The following is a 20,402-nucleotide window of genomic DNA, read 5'->3' as shown; positions in this document are numbered from 1 at the left end:
CAAAACTATAACAGAGATCAAAAAAGAACTAGATAAGTTCATAGAGGATGGCTATTAGCCAGGACGGGCAGGGATGCAACACCATGCTCTGAGTGTCCCTAGCCTCTGTTCACCAGAAGCTGGTAGTGGATGACTTGATGATTGTCTGTTCTGTTCTTTCCCTCTGAAGCACCTGGCATTGGCCACTGTTGGAAGACAGGACACTGGGCTAGATGAACCATTGGTCTGACTCCGTATGGTCATTCTTATGTTCTTATGTAGGTTAGAGGGTGGTTCTAGCTACTGACTTCCCTTCCTCTATCAGGGTTGGAAATGAATAAAGTCCAGTTGTGGGAGGCTGTTGGTGAATTTGCCAAACTTGGAATACTTCAGGAAATCATATTTAGCCAACTGCTTGATAATTAGCTAGCCTGAACTGAAGTCTGGAGGACCAGTAGATCTAAGCATTTACACTCTTTGTCTGTGGGAATAGATCTGAGATATCGTTGCCTGGACCTTTCTGAAGTGGCCGGAACCACCAACAAGTTGGGAGCTGGGTAAGAGAACAGGAATTCTGAATCCTTAGCCAGCACATAATAATGCCTCTCCACGCCTTTACGGGTAGGAGTACAGGTGGCAGGGGGGGTGTCACACTGTCCTAGCCAACTCCAGTATGGCCTCTGTGAGGGGGCTTTGAACAGGATGCTGTGTTCTTTGGGACCATGAACTTCCTGGAGCAGACGTGATCGTGGTGAGACGTCACCAAGCGAGGGCGCACTGCCGAACTAAGCTAATTCCCAGGATAGCCGGCAGGAGGTGCCACATCGGTGAGTCGAACCCTGTCACAGCCTCATTGACCAGGAGGGCTATTCTTGTAGGTCTTCAGAGGCATGGAAAATGTCCAAGCACTTGTGTTAGGAGTCCTGAATCTCCTCTCATGGCATCTGAAATTCCCCAACGACTCTGCAGAGAAGGTCCCGGAATTGCCAAAGTCATCTGGGGGGAGAGGGGATACTTAGGTCACCACTTCATCAGGCAATGAAGATGATGGTAATGTGGCTGGTTTCAATGGAACTTCCAGAACTGGAGTATAGTACTACTACTCCTCTATTGGATCTGGGGGTAAATTTAATGGTTCCTTCGAAAAAGAGGCAGGTGGCAACTCCCTGGTGTATCGAATAGATTTTGAAGGGGGATGCTAGTCCCAGGGTCCCCAATATGGCCAGTAGGTGATCATGGGGGTCCCCAAGGTATGGGGTACAAGTGTCTCCAAGTCAGGTGAAGTGGCAGTTGATTCCAGGGCTGTGTGGGTCTCTTGGGAAATGAGTAAGGACAGTACAGAAGGAGCGGTTCCTCTGATGGTTCTGAATCTCCTGAGGAGGAAAAGGCTGACTCTGTTTCCAGTGGTGGTACCACCGGTGCCACTGGAGAGGTCTGAGTTGTGAATTTTGGGGGGAGGAGGGGGAGCGCCATAAGCTCTGTCCCACAGGCAGGTTTCTCAGAAGAGATGTGAGCTCCCTGGAAACAGAGAGTCCTGATGGAGCAGGGGATTCTGGATTCAGGACAGCAAAAATGTCCTGTGGTGTGGCTATGGATCTAGACCTCCCAGGTGTAAGGGAGACTTTTTCTGTTCGGGCCAGCAATGATGATGGTATCGGGCAGTGGTCGGTCTTCACCAGTACTAGAGGGACCCAGGTCGTATGAGGAGCTGGGGATGGTGGTACCAACAGAACACTGTCTGGAACGAGCAGAGACCCATGCATCTGTGCTTTCTTCTCAAGCCTATGGGACTTAGGACATACTAAATCCTCATGGACTGAGCTGGTGGATTTGCTTGCAGGCACATCTGATTTCTTTGAAGTGAAGTGGACATAGAGGAAGACTTAATCCCGTGCTTATGAGAGTGCTTCCCAACTAGGTTCCGCTGTGGTGTCTGTGGATTCTCTGGCACCAAAGTCAGACTTTGCAGCAGGAGGCTCACTCCTTGCTGATTCAGGCTGATGTACAGGTAGGGTTCCCCGGCCTGGTCTGTTTGGGGTCTCATGGCCATCTCCAGGAGATACTTACAAAAGCAAAGCGCTTTTTTGGGTACGGCTGAGGAAGGGCTGGCAACTACTGCACTGAGCCGCAATGTGAGCTTCTCCCAGGGAATAGAGGCTGTGTTGATAGTTGTTGCTGACCAAGAAGGATCATGGGCAGGAGGTGCAGAGTTTGAAGCCTGGAGTTCTGGGCATAGTACAGTACCCGGATGGGGTACTGGGTTGTGGGGGGAATCCCCCATAGCCTAATCTAACTCTAAAAGGTACTAAAAACTATTAAAATGACTAAATGTATACAAGTTCTTAAGAACTATTAAAACTATGAACTATTTATCACAATTAATATTGTTTTTCAGAATGACATCATAGCTGAGGACCCTAAAGTTTTCAACCTGAACCATGTGATGGTGAGAAGGAACTGAAGAGGTGATTGACCCGCCCTGCCTTTTATCACCTCGATTAGAAGCACAAGGCGAGCAAGGGCACACGCATGGACCAGTGAACACTAATTTCAAATTCTCTGACTCCAGGCACATGGTGCACATGCATAACCCAAAGTGGAATACAACAGGGACATCACTCTGAGAAGAGGGCTCCTTGTGCCCTTTCCCTCCCTTGCAAATGCACACAGGGGCTGGGCACAATTTGATGCCAACTCTGTATATTCCAGTTGTGCCTATTCTCTTTTTCCATGTCTAATTTCTTTCCTATAAAACCCTTGAACAGCCCCTCATAAAGCCCCATTAGACTTTTATTTCTCACTTTTTTTAAGTGAAGTCTGTTGTACATTAATTATGGCATTCTGCAGAAACCTCTGAACATCATTTACATTCTTAAGGCTTCCTCCAGTCCACGTTTCTTTCCAAGAGAGTGAGAGTTGCAGAGGATCTGCATTCTTCCCAAACAACATAGCTGATCCTATTCCTAGTAAGAAGCTCCTCTTTGGAAGTAGCTAAGTAATCTCCTTATTGGCACTGAGTAGTCTCCCAAACCTTCCCTTTTTCTGGATGGGTTGAGGTAGGGGTGAGGGTCACAGACAAAGTGACATAGGAATAACACTGCATTGCAGTTAGTCAGGGAAGTGGACCATGAAAGTCCAGAGCTACCGCTTGTTGGCTAGCGATCCCAAAACAAAGCTGACACCCAAGGAGGAGAAGAAGAAGAATCATATTGTCCCAGAGATTCTATTCCTCCCTTTGCCCTTTAAAAGCTAGCAATCAGAGGTTCAGGAAGAACACAGAAGTCTGAAAAAGTCTGTTGAAGAAGAGGAAGCTACCAATAGAGTTAAAAATCCCTCTTGCGAACTGCAAGGTAGGCTTAGGCCATCACAGCTTGCTACTGGGAGTACTTGAGAACTAGGATTGCAGTAACTATTGCAGGCTGCATGTCTCCAAAGAGTAGAGAAAGGATTTGAGCATGGATTAGGAATTGCAGCACATATGAGATGAGGAACTCATTTATATAAACTCTCATTCCCCAAATAACTGCAATTCCCAGCACAGATCTTGGGGGGAGAGAGGGGGGTTGGCTTTGCACACCATGTTGACCTGTCCTTTTGGCAGGCTGATCATCTGCCTGCATGGATTTTTGAGTCTTAAAAGGTTTGGAAGGCCACATATCATTTTTTTCTTGAAATCCTTACTTTGTAACATTTCTATCCACAAGAATTTACTCTGGATTTTCCTTCGCTCCCTCAAAATTTTTTTTTTTAATTATCTGGTACCTTTATGCTTATTACTACCCTGTTCCATAACATGTTAAATTTGATTAATTCAGGATTACTTGCACTAAGCCTCCCTATTAGTCTCATAGTTTATAAAGCAAATACTGTTTCAGCATCAAAACAAATTAAAACATGTACTAAATGTTTTATGGGGTTACTCATCTTACTGAAACTCATCACTCATCAATGGGACTGTTTATTATCTTACATTTGAAGAGAAAAAAAATCTCCAGTCTACTATAAGCTACACCACAAATAAATAAAATGTAATCCTGCCTTGAATTTCAAACCAAGCTTGCATAAGTCACAACAGAAGTTTTTCCAACATACACCCAACTTCACATTTAATATAAAACACACTATGCTGTTTTAATTGTTCATTTGTTATCTGATCATTCGTTTCAGTTTACCAGACTCTCGCTTTACTTTTTAGACTTAACACAAGCTTCTTGCACACTATAAATAATTCCTTGCATTCTGCCACAATAGAATCCAAACCTTAGAAGTGTGGAATTCCTCCTGCAAGGTGCTGAGCAACTTCAACTGCTAGCGAAGTCATTTAATATATGTCTGAAGTTAATGGAAGGTAAAAGTGCTCAGCACCTCACCTCACAGATTCAGGTACTTACAGACAATTTCGGATACTCTCACTCATGTTGAATTGTACCTTATTAAACAAATAGTCCCTCTACAGATGTTCTTGTGGAGTGAAGGTCATACACAACATGAGTAAGGGTATCAGAATGTGTCATGAAGTCACTGTTTAACAAGTGCAGATTACAAAGATTGTATCATATTTTATAATTTTGCTCTCTGAAAAAAAAACTAGTAATTTTTCAGTTTTTCTACTCTTTTAGGGGCTAGTCCAAAGCCCTTTGAAGTCAACTGGAATCTGTCTGTCAGTGAAAGATGACAATACACAACGTGAAAAAAAAAAGCATGCCCCTATCCTGCAACTGGATCTGTGCAGACAGACCGCAATACCCATACAGAGTCTCTTTGAAGTCAATGGGCCCATACACAGGCACAGAGAATACTTCTGCATGGATCCAAATTTGAGGATCAGGATCTTATTAATTAGCTTTATCTCATAATTACTACATTTCAGTTTAATTTCAAGAAATTCATCCAAACAAATGTGGGGCATGAGAGAAAGAGCAAGATACAGTTTATAAGGACTACATGTTAAAAGCAGTATATACAGTGTTTAAATATTGATACCATAATGCTGTACACCCTTGTGCAATTTGGAAAAATAATTCTTAATCGAAAAAGGAAATAAATAATTAACATACTTTTCATAGTCCCATCTTCTTCTTCATCATCATCATCATCATCGCTATTTATCACCATAGTCCCTAAGTCTGATTCTAACATGGTACTGTTATGTTCAATCATTGTCTGGGCACTTTCACTCATTGTGCTTGTGGCCCTCATTGTGCCAGCACTCTCTGAATTAGTTTTAACCATGGTGTGGGAGTCCAGCTCGTCTTCTTCCTGCAAACAAACATTAGGAATTATTTGCAGCAAAACATTTAAATGAACAAGTCAAAAAGTTAATAGTTTAGGTGCCTTATTTCATTAATTTTGCAACTTCAGCTGACTTTTTTTTCAATTACCTTTAATTTTTTTAGACCTCTGCCATGTTTAAATTGAGAAACTATAAAATATTGTTGTTTTCAAACAAGTGTCATGTCTTCTAAGTTGGCCTTTAGAACTCACTGAGCCTATTGTAGTTCTTACCCCTCAATTCCCTTTTATATAAAAAAGGGCCAGTTACCTTGCAATATGACAAGTTTCAGAGTAACAGCCGTGTTAGTCTGTATCCGCAAAAAGAAGAACAGGAGTACTTGTGGCACCTTAGAGACTAACAAATTTATTAGAGCATAAGCTTTCGTGGACTACAGCCCACTTTTTGTTAGTCTCTAAGGTGCCACAAGTACTCCTGTTCTTCTTTTTACCTTGCAATAGACCTCAAACAGGTATGTTGATTATCCTCCCCTATTGTTCAATACTGTGAATAGTATGTGATGTCAAGGGACAAGAGTCAGTTAAGTTTGAGAATTAGAGGGTCCTTGAGAACTGTTTGAAGAGTCCACCGCAAAAAAAGAGGGGCCAACTAGGCTTATTTGTATGTATTTATTTTTTTAACAGCCACTTTCATGATAAAAGGGCAAGAAGAAAACATGTTGATACTTTGTAGAAAAATATCTGCTGAGCAGATGCTTCAACACTGTAGAAAAGAACTAATTCCAGCAAGGGCTACAACAGCATTTTCAATCAGTGGCAGTAATGTGCCAGGAATGTAAAACAGGGAACTGATGATAATCCAGTTTATGAATCATAAAATCCATATGGAATACAAATATTTGAAAACACTATTAGGAAATCCTACTCCTTTTCTGAAGTCAGATTTAGAATATGTGCACATCACAGCAATTTAAAGGATAACATGGTGTACTGTGCATTAAGTTCCACTACATGGATAAAATCTACTATCCAAAGAAAATCTAAGAGTTCAAATATGCTTCTTGTTGATTATTCAGAAAAATCTCTGTTAATACAAAGACTCTAATTTCAAGCACTTCCTTTTAAATGCTAATACTATCCTTTGATTTTCAGTCCTCCTTGGGGAAAATATAAATCAGTCATATATGCCTATTTTGCCTATGTCAGGGCATAACATAATTTGAGTTCAGGAATAGTCACCACAGAACAATCCCGAATGAGGGAGCCAAATACCACTAATTATAGCTATACAAGTCAACATAAGGGACTGTCCTGTGAAACATGTTTTTTCCTGAGAAGAGAAAAATATTATTTGTTAGGCACAGATAATGGGTATGGTGCTGCATATGACAAAATAAAACAGTTACGTTTTCAGAAGAAGAAATTGTATTTATAAATGGAAAAAGAAAACACTTAAATAATATTCTGCCCACAGAATTACTTTCTATGTTTGTACAGTGCCTAGCACAATCAAGTACTGAGCCACATCTTTATGGACCAGTCCCTTTATCCTTGTTGAATGCCACCATGTTAACTTTCCTCCCATCTATGATAACAGAATATAGGCAATCGTTTTACATTCTAATGCTTATCTAGTAAAAAGCTAGCATGGGCTGACACAGAGAGTTTTTGTTAGCAATTCTATCACCCTGTATCCTGAAGATGAACTACTATAAAGTAAGTAAATCTCCAGTTTTGGAAGTGGGAGATCTCATTCCAATTCTGGGCCTCCTGCTAACACTGCAAAGTGTTGCAGCCATAGTACTACTCCATATAATCATGATTTAGAAATAAATTCTAGTGTAAATGTCACGAAAACAATTATTTCTTGAGGACGAAAAAAATTCTAAAACGTTGTTTTTTAAATAAAAGCACTTCACTTGTTTTCTTTTTGAAACTTTTCTTAAGTATAACCTACATTCCACAATAGTATCTTTATTCCTCTGCCTTTAACAATTTGGGGTATTCCCAAAGATATGGAAAATTTACAGCAACAGCATTAGAAAGATTGTGCCAGTATACAGATAAGAATATTTTAATAGTGCTCCTCCTGGTGGTAAAAATAAGATGCTAAAGTTAACTCCCATTGAAATAATTTTGTCTACGGGTTACCTAAAGATTTTTTCCTTCTCAACTAAGTTACTTAGAATGTATGCTCTTTGGGGCAGGGGCTGTCTTTTTGTTCAGTGTTTGTACAGTGCCTAGCACAACGGGGTGCTGCTTCTTGATGGGTCTTTTGACATTATTGCAATACATATATATAGAACATAGATAAATTAACTACATTGTTCATTAAGGAATGTACATTCTGTCTGAGCCCAAAGTAGCCAAATTCACTATCCCCTCTTTTACAGTATGAGTGTGGATGTTTATTCTGATAAATGTTGGAAACAAGATTTTCCTTTAGTATCCAGATTAGCCTCTGCAGTTAAGGCGAGGAGAAAAATTGTTTGGCTTATTAATTTGCCTGAGCAATAATAATGGCAATACCTAATATTTGAACCTCTAAACCTACTATAACTGGAAACAGTCTAGTCAGTGTAAAACATTCATATATACATATACATATATTAATCATATTTATTATGACAGTGCCTAAGAACCAACGAAAAATGGGGCCCCTCTGTGCAAGACTATATAAATACAGAGTAACAGATTGTCCCTGCCCTGAAGAGCTTACAGTCTAAGCAGACATGATAGACACAGGGTGGGGGAAGGAGTATAACTCACATGCAGAGGGAACAATGTGATGGCAGCAAATGTCATCTTGGTTCTAAAGTATATTTATTTGACGGATTTAGTTAGGAGTTGATAAGCTAAACGGAAAGAAAAATGAATGGAGATGAGACACTGAAGGGAAGGGGGAGTGAAGGGGATAGGGTAGAGAGGAGGTTAAGAGGTCCAGGTGTGGAGTGACGCACTGGTGAACAGATTGTGAGGGAAGGAGAGGGTTGGAAAAAACAGCCAATCAGCACATAGCAGAGAAAATCCTGTCAAAACCATAGGAAGTTCCCTGAACGTCCAAAGGGCCCCAGCTTTGGCTGCTTCTGCAGCTGCTCTTACTGGCTGAAGGATCTGTTTTGAACTTTGTTTAAAACTTTATTTTAACATCTTTAATTTAAAAAAATGACTATGATGGAACAACTGGGTAACATCAGCAATAAGCCTGGCAAAAGGAAATAAAGTCATTCATTTCCATGTCACCAGTTCAAATGGGAAATAGTGACTGAAAGTCATTACCATCTTACAGTTGTTCAGAGGTTTACTGGGTGGTTGCTACCTAATACCTAGCACAGCATTAAAGCCCCACTAGCACTAATTGTCAGTCTCTGAAGAGACTTAGGCCTGGTCTACACTGGGGGTGGGGGTGTCAATCTAAGATATGCAACTTCAGCTATGATAGTAGTGTAGCTGAAGTCAACGTATCTTAGATTGACTTAGAATCACTTACTTTGTGTCCTCGCGGTGCGGGATCGACGGCCGCCGCTCCCCCATTGACTCCGCTTCCGCCTCTCGCCATGGTGGAGCTCCGGAGTCGACGGCAGAGCGATCGGAGATCGATTTATCGCGTCTACACTAGATGCGATAAATCGATCTCTGATAGATCAATCACTACCCGCCAAACCGGCGGGTAGTGTAGACATACCCTAAGGATTGAATGACCAAGATGATTTAACAACCATTTTGGCCTGAAAAGTGTTTTCTCCAGGTCAGAGTTGATACAGGGTTCTCCAGGACAGTGGTATGAAACATCTACTGCTGCTACCCATAGTGTTTAAAAAAAACTGTTTTGTGGATTAAACCAGGTCATCAGTTTCCAGGGTTGTCATTCCAGCAGTTTTCACGGATATTAGAGATGTAAGTAATAGCTTAGTAGACCTAAGGGGCTCTGAATAAGCCACTTAAATCTACCGGATGTGTTTATAAAGTTATATCAATACAAGTTTACACAACAGATGGAAATAATTTCTGAGTATTGGTTACAATCTATAATTAACTCTTAATGAACATTTCAGGGGAACTTTGGCTCTACTATTTAAAAATATTACGTGACAAAATATTAATTAAAACAAATATGACAAATTTAAAATAGCAAGGATAATAGGCATCAAGGATGACGCTTCATCCTCAGACCATTCCAAACGTAATCGACTCTTAAGTTTGTACTTGGTTGTATTTGGGGTATATCGGAAATATATATGAGAGAAAGATATCTAACTTATTCTGGCATGATATAGAACTGTCAGTTGTAGAAACTGGGTTTAACTGCAGACTTTTTCAATACCCTATTGCACTTCATGGCTGTCATTTTGGATCCTCACTTCTCTACCAAAGCATAGATAAGGATTTTATAACTAAAAAAAAGCTTTTAAGCATGAAAGGTGGCCACAGGGACCTGCTTATCAGGACAGACAACCCAAAGTTACAACAATGAAAAGCACGTGCAAGACTTCACAAACTACACAGTTGCAGGAAAGATATTACAAGGCTCTGTAAGTCCTTGCAAAATGTTAAAACATTTTCAAAGAGGAGGTGATCTTGCATACTGTATGAGTTACAACATTAAGTATGATTGACTTTAAGAACTATAGAATTAATTAGAGCTTCCCTTTTTATAAATTTTGTAAACAGATAACAGAAAGTCAAGGGATTAAGATTGCTATTGACGTGTAGAAATGCAATAAAACAAACAGTTTGCCTTTAAAATGCCTTAACTACACTTTGTATATTAAAATAAAAAACACTAGATGGCACCAAAGACAGCTAACTAGACTTCAGTACATTAAGTGAAAATTTACATGCTGACAAAATTTAATATCCTATAAAATAATTTCATTTACTATTAACACCTCATCATCACCTTGGAAAAATGTGGTTGTAGACTCAGCTATCTTTTGGAAAAAGCACTGTAGCAGCATCATAAACACATAATATACTTTGGATAAGTATAAGGATCTGAAAAAGTTCCATAACATCTATAAAGCCTGATTCAGCAGAGCACTTAACCATGTGCTTAATTTTAAGCACAGGCTTAAGTCTACTCCTATTCAACAAACCATGTAAGCACTTAAATTTAAGCATGTGGTCAAGTCTCATTGACTTCAGTGGACTTATACACAGTCAAGAGAGGAAATTACCTTGTGGTAATTGAAGGTTCTTCCAGATGTGTGGTCCCTATATGTAGTCCACACTGTGAGTGTGTGAATGCCCTCCATGCGCCTGGAGTCGGAGAATACTTGCAAGTTGTGTCTGTTGGTCCACGTGTGTGCCCTTGCCTTCTTCATGCTTCCAACTGAAGGCATAAAGGGACAGAGCTGACCGACCACCTCTCCAGTTCCTTCTCTATCCCAAATCCAGTAAAGAGCTGAAGCAGAGGGGAAGGAGGGCGGGTAGTGGAATACACACAGAGACCACGCAAGAACCTCCAGTTACCACAAGGTAAGTAACTTCCTCTTGTTTGAGTGCTGGTACTATGTGTATTTCACTGTTGGTGACTGAGAAGCAGTACTCAAGTAGGAGCAGGGTGTGAGGATGCAGATTGCAGAACTGTTTGGAGAACTGCTGTCCCACAGGATGCGTCAGCAGATGAATTCTGCACTAGAGCAGAATGTCTCATGAACATGTGGCTGGAACTCCACTTAGCGGCTCTACTAATGTCCAGTGAAGGTACTTCCTGAAGCCATAGACTCTTGCAAAATGAGCTCTCTCCCTAGGAGGGGGAAGATGATATAATAACTGGCAACAAAGCAGGATACAAACCAAGATCCACCTAGAGATCTTCTGGGAGGACACAGCTTGACCGTGGACTCATTCTGTTATAGTGAAAAACAATCTAGATGATATTTAATTGGTTTTGTCTTTTGCAGGTAAAAGGAGAGAGCGCACTGCATACGGAGAGAGTGAAGTCTCTTCTTCTGATGCATGCAGTTTCAGAAAAAATACAGGTAAGTGGATTGATTGCTTTATGAGAAATGCTGAAACTACTTTGTAGTTGTAGAGACTTTGTTCTTATGGAATTTGATGTATAGCAGATCTGCCATTAGTGCTCCCAGCTCACCCACCCTTTTGGCTTAAGTGATGGCCATAAAGAATGCAACTTTCATTGATAATGGAACATGTAGCTAATGGTTCAAAGGGAGGCTTAGTGAGTGCCAAAAGTACAAGATTTAAGTCCCAATGATCAGTAGTTTCCTTACTGGTAGGAACATTCTGATTAGGCCTTTTAAGAATCTGCTAGTAAATGGGTGAGTAAAAACTGAATCACCATCTGATGCTGGATGGTGCCAAGTGGACTTATATAGAACAGAGGGAAAGCCCAGCTGTTGAGAGAAAAAAAAAAAAGTCCAAAATGAGGGTAGTATCTGCTGACTCAGGAGATACATGTTTTTGCTGTGCCCAGATGAAACAACGCTTCCATTTTGCTGAGTAGCATTTTCTACTGAGTCGGCTCTGCTATTATTAAGGCTGGTTTGTATGGCTTCAGAAATGTTCTAATGTTGATGATGCCCAATCCAAAAAACAGGCCATGAGATGAAACACTTCCGGTTTGGGATGCTTGATGCTTTTCTCCTGGGTATTTTCTAGGCTGGAGTTTCCTCGCCTCACGCGTACAGCTAGCCGTGACATGTGCCTTCCAAATAGCACTGGTGGTCATTGCTGACCAAGAAGAAAAGGGGGTAGGAGACAAAGTTTTTGAAGGCTGGAGACCTGGGCACAGTCCAATACCCATAACGGTGAATAGGGGGGGGGTACCCCAAGGCGGGGGAATCTATCTAATTGGAAAACTCTGCTGAAAGGTAACTATAAAGAACTATATACAAAAGGCACTAAGGCAAACTTTGATTTCTCTAACCTGTAAATATTTCAAAGGAAAGCTCCAGATACTGGAGGTTCTGACCCAGGCCATGCAATGGCAAAAAGGAAATGGAGAGGCAGTTGGTTCACTCCAGCCCTTTATGCCTTGAAAGGCAAAGACACAAGTGCAGGCCAACAGACACTGCTTGCAAGAAACCTCCAAGTCTAGGAGCATGAAGCACATGTGCACACCCACAGTGGAATACACGTAGGAACCAGCACTCAAAGAACAACATATATATTATTCACAATCTCTATGCAATTTTTAACTCCATGTGCACGTGGCCTTGATTATATACTTACAGCAATGACCATCTCTCCAAACTTAACACTAGATATAAACTACCCCATATATCAAACTGACCCATGACATACTTCATGTCCTAAACATGTCCACAGATGGTTGCATTTCAGTGGTGGATGATGTGATCTTTATTAGAGCTGTCAATTAATCTCAGTTAACTGAAGTGATCAACTCAAAACAAATTAACTCGATTAAAAAAATGAATCACAATTAATCACAGTTTTAATTGCACTGTTAAACAATAAAAATACCAATTTAAATGTATTATAAATATTTTTGATATTTTTCTACATTTTCAAATATATTGATTTCAATTACAACACAAAAGACAAAGTGTACGGTGCTCACTTTATATTATTATTTTTTATTACAAATATTTGCACTGTAAAAAAGATAAACAAAAGAAACAGTATTTTTCAATTTATCTTATACAAGTACTTAGTGCAATCTATGTATCATGAATGTGCAACTAACAAATGTAAAAAGCAACAGAGAGTCCTGTGGCACCTTTAAGACTAACAGATGTATTGGAGAATAAGCTTTCGTGGGTGAATGCCCACTTCGTCGGATGCATGCATAAGCTTTCGTGGGCGTTCACCCACGAAAGCTTATGCTCCATTACATCTGTTAGTCTTAAAAGTGCCACAGGACTCTGTTGCTTTTTACAGATCCAGACTAACACGGCTACCCCTCTGATACCGAACAAATGTAGAATTTTTTTACATAACCGCACTCAAAAGCAAAACAATGTAAAACTTTAGAGCCTACAAGTCCACTCAGTCCTACTTCTTGTTCATCCAATTGCTAAGACAAACAAGTGTGTTTACATTTACAGGAAGTAATGCTGCCTGCTTCTTATTTACCATGTCACCTGAAAGTGAGAACAGGCATTCACATGGTACTGTTGCAGCCGGCATTGCAAGGTATTTATGTGCCAGATATGCTAAACATCAGTATCCAGGAGCGCCGCCAGCTTTTCTGCTGCCCTAGGCAGTGGAAGGACCCGCCCCGAAATACCGCCCCCCACAGAGGCGGCAGAAGGTCCCGCCGCCAAAATACCGCTGCAGTTGCCACCCCTCAAATTGTAGTGCCCTAGGCAACCGTCTAGGTTGCCTAATGGGTTACGCCGGCCCAGTCAGTATCCAAAAATATTTAAATAAATGGTATTTTATTATTGTTTAACAGTGCAATTAAAACTGTGATTATCATGATTTTTTTAAATCTCACAATTAATCGTGATTAATTTTTTGAATCGTTTGACAGCCCTAATCTTTATATATTCCTTACCTACCTCACAGGAGTGGTAGTGAGGCTTAATTAGTTTGCATAATAAAATGTTATGAAAATCAGATGAAAGATGAAAGCATTATTATGTATCTACCATGCAAAGTTGAACTATATTATTCCTCTTTTCCAGCAGTCTATATTCATTTTTCAATGTATGTGGTAAATATAAAAACTCCCAGCACATAATCAATATTGCCTTGCTGTGCATATTAAGTGCTATAAAAATGCATTATTCACTAAAAGACACACGGCAATTTACTTTTACTTTAAAAAATAATGCCATAAAAAAGGAATAATTACAGCAATTATTTGCAAAATTTCAAATTCTGACACCATTTTCTAAGCACTAATATAACAGCAACAAAAGGAAATTTAATTATAAGGATTAATTAGCATAAAGGGAGGCATACTGTATTGGTAAGGCAATGGCTGCCTGTTATGAGTCAGTTACAAAAGTAAAATTAGTTTGAATTAGTCCTCTAAAATAGTTTAAACATTCTTCAAATAACAGAGACATTTAAATGTAACAGAAAACATATTCTAAGAGTTGATTATTAGTTCATTTCTTTAAAGATCCTTTGAAATAAATATTTAGACATGTTTTTTGTGAGCTGCCAGGCAACGAATTACTTTACATTCCCATAATACAGCTGCCCGACCTCAGAATCAAATTCACATCACACTTCAAAAAATGCATAAGAGAAGAGATTGGTCATGTTTAGTAATGCTTAAACTAACATTTAAACTTTGATATTGCGATTAACCTTCTGTAAAGTATGCAGCTTGAAATTTTTGCTTAATTAAAAAAATCTGTACAATTACCTCAGCACCTATCAAAACATGTCAGTTTGTCAGAATGCATTCCCATCACACAAGCAGTTCCTGTAACATGCACAAAATCAATTCACAGTACACTATTTCCAATCATATTCTGTAATTCAAACAAGACAAGAAAAGCTAGTTGTTAATAACAGCCATCCAGGCTACAGGTGTGCAGTGTCAGGTTTTTGAAAAGCATATATATCAAAATATTTACTACAAATTGTGTCCCCATCACAAGATGCTTACAGCAGGTGGACAAGATGTGACTCTTCCACACCTGAGGAAAACAGAATGGTACAGGTTCTGAAAATGAAGACTGTACTTGTGCAATCTTTGTACTTAATCCATTTAGTCTAAAAAATCCCTTTTACTTATATACATGAAATGTATACAGAGAAAAAGCATATACAAAATGTGTACTACTATACCTATAGCTGTGTTTCTACACTGAGGACATGAATTAAAGTTCAAATTTCTTGATGTTATAGCAAAAGATACCATGTCATGCCACAAACTGGTTATTTTAGTCAATTATGTTATTCATACAGTACCACAGATGTACACAGCACTGCTGAAAGGAAAAATACACCACACAAATGGAATCCACCTGCTCCAAGAGCTTTGGAGTTACTATATGACATGTTATCTTCCCTATATTATTGTGCAATGTTCAATGCAGTAGTTGGTTGTCACTCTCCAACCTAAGGATGGCTGCAGTTCAGTGGTACTGTTACATCTGTAATCGGACTATGCACATGTATATAAACTGTATGTAGAGATCATTAAATGCAGGCGCCTTCGCATATTAAATTATTTAGGGCTACGTTTTCACTCGGACTACATGCTCACACAGGGCATTAAGGAATAGTAAGAAACCCATGTATTCCTGCACAGGTTACCTGGACCTTGGATATGCAGGGATAAGTGAGCCACTTACCTCTCCCTGCCCAGAGCAGGTAACCATGGAAGAGAAGAAACACTGACTGTGCCTTCCCCCCGAATGCACCTGCCAGAATAGCTATATCCACACAAGGGATGTCATAATACGCTGCTGGTATCTATCTTCTTCCCGCCCTCAGAGTAAGGGTCAAACAGGAAGGGAGCTGAGCCTTCAACTGAGTCCGCCCCTTGTTCAGCACTGTGCCTTCTAGCCCTTCTCAATCTAGCCCTTAACAATTTAGAACATGAAGCGAAGATGATCTTTTCCAATTAGAAGTGCAAAAAGAATGTAGGAAGATAGCATATAATTACCAAACTTGGAATTGGTCCTGGACATTAGGGTTAACTCTGTACTCTTATGAAAAGTGTACTGTAATCTTTAATTACTACAAGTGGGCAAGACTTTGGTTTCACCTCCCACATGAAAGCTGGAGTTTCTTATGATGATTGCATATAAGATGCAATGGCAACACAAGGGAAATCGACATCAAGAATGAGTGATTATTAAAACTAGTCCAGAACAAGATATTTTATACAACGTGATAAAATGAAAAGTCACTACTACAAACCTGTGGTTGAAAATGAAACTTTGTTTAAAATTTAGTTGGATTAATTTAAATGTTTATTCATGATAAGGATTCTAGCTGCACTGGTAACTTTTCTTTCGCACTACAGCACTTTTTTTCAATACTCAAGCTATTTATTATTAAGTTCAGTTTTTTGAGCAGCATAGAGAAAATCAGAGTACATGCAGGTCCTATTAGCAATAAATATACTTGTAAGTACCAAACATAATTCATTAGCAATTTCAACAAAAATAACCATCAGATATTCATTATAGCAAATCACAGACCTAATAGCCAAGTACCATTTTTCTTTTATTTTCCAAACCATATAATCATAAAAAAATGTAGGGTAAAAAAAAAAAAAAGCACACCACTAAAGGCCTGTGATAGAGCCTTCAGAACCTTGAAAGACCTCTGAGCAGAGTAACTGTTTTCCTTCACCCAGTTATCACTCCACACAGATGCTTCAGATGTTGGGTGGGGCTGTCCCAGGACATGGATAGAGTGGGGGAGAACACCCAATACTTTATATTAGCCAGAAACTGTTTCCTAGAGAAATGGCCCACTTAACTATAGAGAAAGAGCCCTGGGGAGTGAAGTTGGCCGTAGAAGCACTACAATATTACATTTTCGGAAACCCCTGCCTCTCGATAACTGATTACCGACCTCTCCACTGGCTAAATTCCATAAGGGACACCGACTCCCGGATTATGAGATGGTATTTAGCCTTACAGTCAAAGGCATCTGCCTTTCAAGTGGCAGACAGGCGGGGAGCCAAACACCAGAATGCAGTTTTATTTTCCTGGGATGGGAGGAGAGGAGTACAAAAACAACTGTGGGCCCAGGAAGCCTCACCCCACTCCAGTTGGAAGGGCTTAAAAGGAGGCACTGCAGCACATCCAGGCAGCTAGCAGAAGGGAATGGACCTTTGCTCACCGCTATAGAGGGACTACAACAGAGCATGCATTACCAGGAGGGGACCCGCAGCACGAAACAGGGACTCTCACCCACAGAGGCCTGCAAGCCAGTCTGCAAGGGGCATCTACGAGCTTCAATACACCTCGAGGAGAGGTAGGAAGGGACCCAGGAGAGGGTGTTGGCCGGATGGCAGGTGCTGAATGCTGTCCCTACAGCACTCAAGAGGGTCCCTGGGTCAGAACCTGGTGGAGTAGGCAGGCCAGGTCCCCCTACCTTTCCCTGCTCCTCCTGCTGCAGGCTCTAACAACTAGGCAAGCCTGTTGCCACAGACTAACCACTAGACAGAAGACCTGCCTGTCAGCATAGCCTCATTTAGATTTGCTTTTTGTAATTAAAATTCAGAATCCACAACCACTAACTAACTAGCACAAGACATTTTGTAGAAAATGCTGGCTATTCTCTATTTTGCAAGGGCCAGTGGCGGCTTATTCTCTGTCCCCAGGCGAGGCAGTGACAAGGCATAAAATATCTCCTTACTCCCCTCCACTCACTACCTATATTTGAGGGAGCATAGCCTCCACACAGCTGTTACTCTCTCACCCATGAAAGTGGGCAGGGAGTGAGTGGAGCTTTGTTTTCACTCCTACCTCAACAACCCAGATAGCAGAGCTGAGCTGCCACACTGGGGAAGTAACTGCACCAAATATAGGGCTGGCACAGATTACTTAGTCCCTGACTGATAGTCTGTTTCCCAATCTACTGCTGAGATGGTGCAACTACCTGCTACTCCTTGTTCTGGGTTTGTGACAAAGACCCAACTTAGACCAAAATATTTGAGTTTGAGAGCTCAGGAGGTGGTAAGTAGGAAGAAAAACATGCCAACAAAGGTGTTTTTTAAAGGTCTGCAACAAATTCATCTTTTTAAGGATCATTTAATGAACTGAAATTCTACTCCAGCATATAGTTATTTGTGGACCACTTGTAAGAATCTGAATTAAAATCAGTTCAGTGGCCTGCCAATAAAGTCTCCTCTCCTATAAATTAAGTAGCAAACAACAAAACTGCATATGAAGTCACAAAATTCCATATCAGGGTGTGTTTCTTGACATAGGAAGGCTAATTCCATTCTTCCCAGCTTGTTTTATAACTGACTAGACAAATACTATCCAAAATTAACCAATTTTAAAAACACTTACTCTCAGTCAGTGTTAAGACATTGTTACAACACATACGTATCCTGTAAACATAGAACATATCTTATGCCAGATCCAAAGCAAACTTTCTACATTATTTGACTGGAATGTATCATTATATGCACATCATCATCCTAAAATCCAGAGTACCTAACAAAGCTTCTTTAGTTCAAGTTGTGAAATGCTATACATTACCAAAATGTATGCTTTTCAATTTGTTCAGAACTGTGAGGTTCATATTAGTATTCAAGCCACCAACTTTTTTACTCAGCCTTGCTCCTGTATGACCTTGGTTCTTCCAATGACATGTGGCAATGCGTTTGTTTGAAACACACAGAATTAATGTCTTTTTCTATTGTATATGGTTATCTCCTTGTCTACATTTCACAGGCCTGCACTAAAATAAATAATTTAGAGAGAGTAATAAAATGAAGGAAGAATGATTTACTCTTAGTACCACAAAACAAACAACATAAATCCTATTTACCTCCTAATCTGCTTCCCTAACAGACCTGCAAGAAAAATCATGGGCATAATGTGAAAATAGCAACATCAACCAACACAATTCACAAATCACTAATTCTCTATTTTAGATAACTGTTTTCTATAACTGACTTCAGGGAAAGCTGTGGGATACTCCTAACTTTTGAAAATCAGAATACTTATTCGGGTGCCTAAATTTGGATTTATAAGCCTAATTTGAATATCTCGACTCATTTTTTAAAACATTAGCCTGGACATTTTCATTTACTGTAGTGTACCATAGTTAAAGTAGAAATGGCATCTTTATTCTAAAAAGAGCTCATATCACTACAACTAGGTAAAGCTGGATTGAGAACAGGCTGATGCTGCAGTAGTCACAGGAGTATTACTCAACATGAATAAAGGTGAAAGCTCAAACCTTGCATGCTGAAGAACAGTTAAGAGGATTCAAAACATATATACATACACTACACACACACATATATCTATCTATATATATATATATGTATGTGTGTCTGTTGAAAAAATTACAAAAAAATACTTAATACACAAAATACTTTAAAAAAAAAAAAACACACCGAGTTTTCTTCCTCCTCTTCCAGCTCCCTTTGTTGTTCCTCATGCCTCTTTGCCTTGATCTCCATAGCTTCTGTGATCAGATCTCTTAAAATTGAGACTGGTTTGGCATTCTTAATAAAAGTATGCTAGAAAACAAAACCATGAAATTATATAACAGAAATCCAACAAATACTTTTCAGCTACAACTTAATTACAAGTAACAGATGTTAAAAATAACATGTTATTCAACATCAAAGACTTTAGCGATAAATAGTCTTTCACATCAGACAGAAATTAAAATCTAGGTTCAGGAAATATATGATCCCTCTTAGCTGCTTTGCAACTAAATAAAATTTAGCTTTTTTATTTATTTGGGTTTTTTATACAGCAAGCCATGGGAAAATGTAACTATATAATACAACTGCTTTATAGTTGAGGGTGTAATTGTTGAAAGGAAATGTGGATTAGGTAGTAAATAAATAGAGTGGTGATTGTCTGACATAGAAAAATAAACTTTTTCAGATATTCAGTTACAACATTTAATTAATCTTAACAAGCTGACAACACAAATTAGTGACCATAAGCAGAGCAGCCATTGCTGTTGCTTGCTTCAACAAACCTGTATTTTAATATGTCATGAATTATTTAATCATCTGCAATGCTGAAATGTAAAACAAGCAAAAAATCCCAACTACCTTTTAGCAGGCAGATTATTTTTTAATTCAAAACCATTTAAAATATCATTTACCCCTCTTCATCTGCATGTTGCTGTCTATTAAGCACCTGTTGTCAGAATATTCCGATTTCTCCATTAGTATTTACATGGAATTTCTCAGAGCAAGAAAACAGACCTGTAGTTCTGAGACTGGCAGAGTAAGTTATTACACCAAATGAAAAACGACAATTAAAAAAACAGCAATGAGCATTTCAGTAGTTGGCTTCTTTTTCTTGGTCTCAGCTTAAATATTGAAGCCTTTACCTTACTATTCCTTTCTATGTCCTATCATTCAAAAGATGAGCTTTACTGACGCAATCTAACATCTCTTTGTTATATTCATAATCGTAGCAAAGTAGCTGTTCAATATGTAACTACGAGCACTCCAGAGACAACACCTGGGTCTATCCTTGAAATTTAGGGCATGTCTACACTACAGTCTTGCTCCCACCAATGTAAGTGCCCTACTACACCAAAAGAATAACAACTCCACCTCCACGAGAGGCATAGGG

General features: G+C 39.5%; 1 protein-coding gene across 1 annotated transcript in view; it reads right to left on the bottom strand.

Annotated features, from left to right (window-relative positions):
* Positions 1-20,402, bottom strand: part of STK3 (serine/threonine kinase 3) — a 298,009-nt gene that overhangs the window by 123,768 nt on the left and 153,839 nt on the right. Inside the window, exons 8-9 of the mRNA XM_054019296.1 lie at positions 19,196-19,321; positions 5,037-5,238 (exon numbers count right to left, since the gene is read on the bottom strand). Coding sequence (XP_053875271.1) covers positions 5,037-5,238; positions 19,196-19,321 — 328 coding nt within the window. The remainder of the gene's footprint in view (positions 1-5,036; positions 5,239-19,195; positions 19,322-20,402) is intronic.

This window comes from Malaclemys terrapin, chromosome 2 (assembly GCF_027887155.1).
Source record: "Malaclemys terrapin pileata isolate rMalTer1 chromosome 2, rMalTer1.hap1, whole genome shotgun sequence".
NCBI lineage: Eukaryota > Metazoa > Chordata > Testudines > Emydidae > Malaclemys > Malaclemys terrapin.
This window is presented reverse-complemented; position numbering and strand designations above follow the sequence as displayed.